The sequence below is a fragment of the Corvus brachyrhynchos genome, unplaced genomic scaffold (genome assembly GCF_000691975.1).
Source record: "Corvus brachyrhynchos isolate BGI_N302 unplaced genomic scaffold, ASM69197v1 scaffold212, whole genome shotgun sequence".
In the NCBI taxonomy this organism is placed as follows: Eukaryota; Metazoa; Chordata; class Aves; order Passeriformes; family Corvidae; genus Corvus; species Corvus brachyrhynchos.
The window spans coordinates 208,109-211,839 of record NW_008236768.1 but is presented as its reverse complement, the minus strand read 5'-3'; the positions used below and the strand labels follow the sequence as shown (position 1 = coordinate 211,839).

Below are 3,731 nucleotides of genomic sequence, written 5' to 3'. Positions count from 1 at the left end.
ATCGGGGAATGAGGGGTGCGGGGTGGCAGCGGGTTTGTCACAGGACACCGGGACAGGGTCCCCTGGGCATGGGGAGCTGCCAACCCCTCCTGCGCCCCAAAATCCGCGTGAGGATTTGCCGGGCCCCCCAAAAAAGAGGGGTTGTGGGGAGCAAACGGTGGGAAATTCCCTAAATTCCCCTCCGTGGTGCTTTCCATGAACCCCAAGGCTGGAATTGTGCCCTTTAATTTGGGCTGAGCTTAGCGGCTGCACGGACTGGGAGCAGCGAGTTTAGACCGGGCTGCACAATCCAGGTGATTTCATTTCCCGGATTTCAGATTCCCACCGCTTTTTTGGGGGGTTACAAGAGCTCCTGGCGTCACCCCAGCCCCCAGGGACGGCCCAGGACCCCCCCAAAATGTTGTCGCTGAGGTCACTGCTGCGGTGACCGCCGGGGCCAACAGCACAGCACCAAAATGACCCCAGGGCTGGGCTCATTAACCACGGCCACGTGTTGATTTAATCATTACCGGCACTTTTACACCTGCACTGTTATTCCCGAAATAATTCCTCTCTTTTTTTCATGGATCTGGAATGGGCTGGGGGCTCCTCGCCCAGCTCCTGGGTTAAAATTAAAACCAGCTCGTGAATAATCAGATTTTAAAGTATTTTTGGGGACAACTGGATATTGTGGAGGACCCTCAGCGTGGCTCACGCAATTTTTGGGACCGTTTTGACTTCAGTCAAAACTCATTTCAAGGGAATGACGATGTTGCAACAGCTTTTTGTCCCTAATTAGAGAATCCAATCAGTCCCCGGGCTGGAGAAATTCCAGCAGCGCCTCCTCAGCTTCTTCCAACGCTTCATTAACGGAGGAGAGCAAAAATATTTCTCCAAAACACAAAAACTCCCACAACGAACTCGGCTTTTTGTGGGAGCCGATTTTCCGCTGGGAAATTAACGACAAAAAACTCCCCCCCGAGTCGTGGATTTTCCTGGGATCCCGGCTTGGATTCGGACTCCGTTTGGGAGCTGTGAGGTTCGTATTTTGGGAATTCCGGGGGCCAAAGGGGAGCAGCGGGATGCGAGGTCACAGGTGGGGACAAGGGACGTGCCAGCCCCTGCTCCAAGGCAGCGACATTCCCAAGGAATTCCCATCGCCGCAGGGAAGGCTCTTCCCCCCCCCCCCCCCCCCCCCAAAAAAAAAAATCTGAATTTAAGGCGGATTTCTGTGTGCGGGTGACACGAGGCTTCAGGAATTCCTTTCCCTGGGATTCGCCAGCAGATCCCTCAATCCGTGCCTCAGTTTCCCCAGGTGCGACTTGAGAGTTCCGCTCACATTTGGGAGGAAAAGCGGGATTTTTGGGCCACGGGGCCACGGCCAGGAGGTGCTGGCGATGTCCCCGTGCCGTGGCGGCATTAAGGGAGCCGCTCACGTCGCGGGGACCTTTCCCACGTTGGCGCTGTCACCCCGAATTAGCTCAGGCCGCGCTCCCCGCTCCAAACAAATCCCAACGCTCCCGGCTAATCCCTCCCGGCTCAGGTAATTAGGGAACAAAGCGGCCGCTCTTTCCTCTTGGAGCTGGGAGCGGATCCAGCGGCTCCCGACGGGACACGGGGACAGCGGAGGGGACCCGGGCAGAGCATCCTCGGATGTGGAATTCCCTCCTTGGCTCTGGAATTCTCTCCTCGGATGCGGGATTCACCTCCCTGGGTGTGGAATTCGTCCTCTGGATGTGGGATTCACCCCTTGGATCGGAATTCCCTCCTTGGATGTGGGATTCTCCCCTCAGATGCTCCGTGTGGGATTCTCCCCTCGGATGCACAGGATGGTTGCGCTCCCTTTCATCCTTTCCAAACAATTCCCCGGGATTTTTGGACGTGGCCAAGCAGGATCGGGTTTTTAAGGGACAATTCCCTGGAATTTTTGGACGTGGCCAAGCAGGATCAGGTTTTTAAGGGACAATTCCCCGGGATTTTTGGAGGTGGCCAAGCAGGATCGGGTTTTTAAGGGACAATTCCCCGGGATTTTTGGAGGTGGCCAAGCGGGATCTGGTTTTTATGGAGCTGTTTGGGGTATCCCAGCTCCCGCCAGCATCTCGGGTTTCCACCCCTGGCACCGCTTGCCCAAACCCCCCATCCCGCTCTCCCGACAAGCACAGAACCCTCTGCTCACTCCAAACGCAGCGAGGACGGAATTTTCCAGCTCCTTTTGGCTCTGGAGGTGCCCGAGAAGCGCCGGCAGCGGGAGCAGGGATTGGGGCTGGGGTGAGACAAAGGCTCTGCTGGGAAGGCTGAGATCTTCTCACGAGTTTTAAGCGCAGCTCAAGCACCGAGTCCCGCCCAGACAAAAGGGCTGAAACCGGAGCTGGGCACAGAAATCCAACCCCGAGGGTGAGGAGAGAACCCGGCCCGGCTTTGTCCCTTTTTTGTCCCCCAGGCTTTGCTGAACTCGAGCAAATCACCTGCAAAAGTTTTGTCTCTTCAACCCATCCCCACTCGGCCTTGGAAGCACAGGCAGGCGGGAAAAATGGGAATTTTCAAGCGATTTCCCAATTTTCTGTAAGAAAAAGAGCCTGGGGAACCCCAAACTCAGGACTTGGGGGGTGACTTGGCCCTGAACTCTTCTCAGTTTTGAGTTCCTCAGCTCCAGCGTTTTTCCCTGGGCTCGGAGCAGGACCAGGATCCTTCCCAGAGCTGTTTTCCCTGCGAGGAGCCTGCCCAGAGGCTCTGTTTTCCTCGTTTTCCCTCTTTTCCAGGGCAGACTGGTTCCTCCTGGACAGCTGCAGTGTCCGGCACGCGGCCATCGGCCTCTTCTGCTGCGGGGTCTGCCTCTACCTCACAGGCAAGTGTCCCACCAGTATTCCCAGTACTCCCAGTCCAGCCCCGGACTGGTTTCTGCCCCATCACCTGGTGGGGCTTTGCCAGCTCGTTCCCACATCGTGAACTTCCCATTCCAGGGGCCCAAAGCTGGAATTTTGTAGGGGCTGGAGGGGGTCCAGAGATGGCAATGGAGCTGGAGAATTCCCGAGGGAGCTGGGAAGGGGCTCAGCCTGGAGCAAAGCGGGATCAGGGGGGACATTCCCAATCTCCACCAGTCCCTGCCAGGAGGGCACAGCCGGGGAGGGGATCCCAAGGGGGACACCAGGACAGGAGGGAATGGCCCCAAGCTGTTCCCATCAGCGGGAATTTCCTCATGGAAAGGCCTTGGAACTGCCCAGGGAGGAATCCCCACCCCTGGAGGCGTCCGAGGAATGTGGCGTGGGCGACCAGGTGGGGATCGGCCACACCTTGGACTCGGAGCTCTTTTCCAACCTCAGCAATTCCATGGATTTACAAATCCATCCGTTTTTAGTCCCGGCTCCTGAGGCCGTCCCTGTGCTCTGCCCCCTCTCCCAGCTCTGGCCCTTTTCATGCTGCTGCTGTTCGAGCCGGAGGCCGCCATCGCCAGCGCCTGCATCCTGGCCTCTGGAATCCTCGTCCTGCTCATCACCGTGCTCCACGCCCTGCTCCGCGCTTCCCAAATTTCCCAGCGGAGCCGCTCGGAGCCTTCCCAAGCCCTGTACGAGAACGACTCAGCCCCGCACGGGGACAGCTCCGGCAGCGACCTCAACAACAAGAACGCGGCTCCTCCCCGGCCCCGCCCTGAAATCCACCGGGAATTCTCCTTCCCACCTTTCCTGGAGCGCAAATCCCAGCTGGGCTCGGCCTCCAGCAGCAACCTGAGCTCGGCGGGCAGTCCCGGTAAGGAA

The 3,731-nt window shown here is 58.1% G+C and overlaps 1 protein-coding gene across 1 annotated transcript in view; it reads left to right on the top strand.

Annotated features, from left to right (window-relative positions):
• Nucleotides 1-2,592: 2,592 nt before the first annotated feature.
• Nucleotides 2,593-3,731, top strand: part of TMEM221 (transmembrane protein 221) — a gene marked incomplete at its 5' end in the record, with an annotated part of 1,806 nt that continues 667 nt past the window's right edge. The window contains 2 exon segments of the mRNA XM_017727514.1: nt 2,593-2,824; nt 3,379-3,731. The exon segment at nt 3,379-3,731 is cut by the window's right edge and continues 33 nt beyond it. Of these exon segments, the coding sequence (XP_017583003.1) occupies nt 2,593-2,824; nt 3,379-3,731 (585 nt within the window).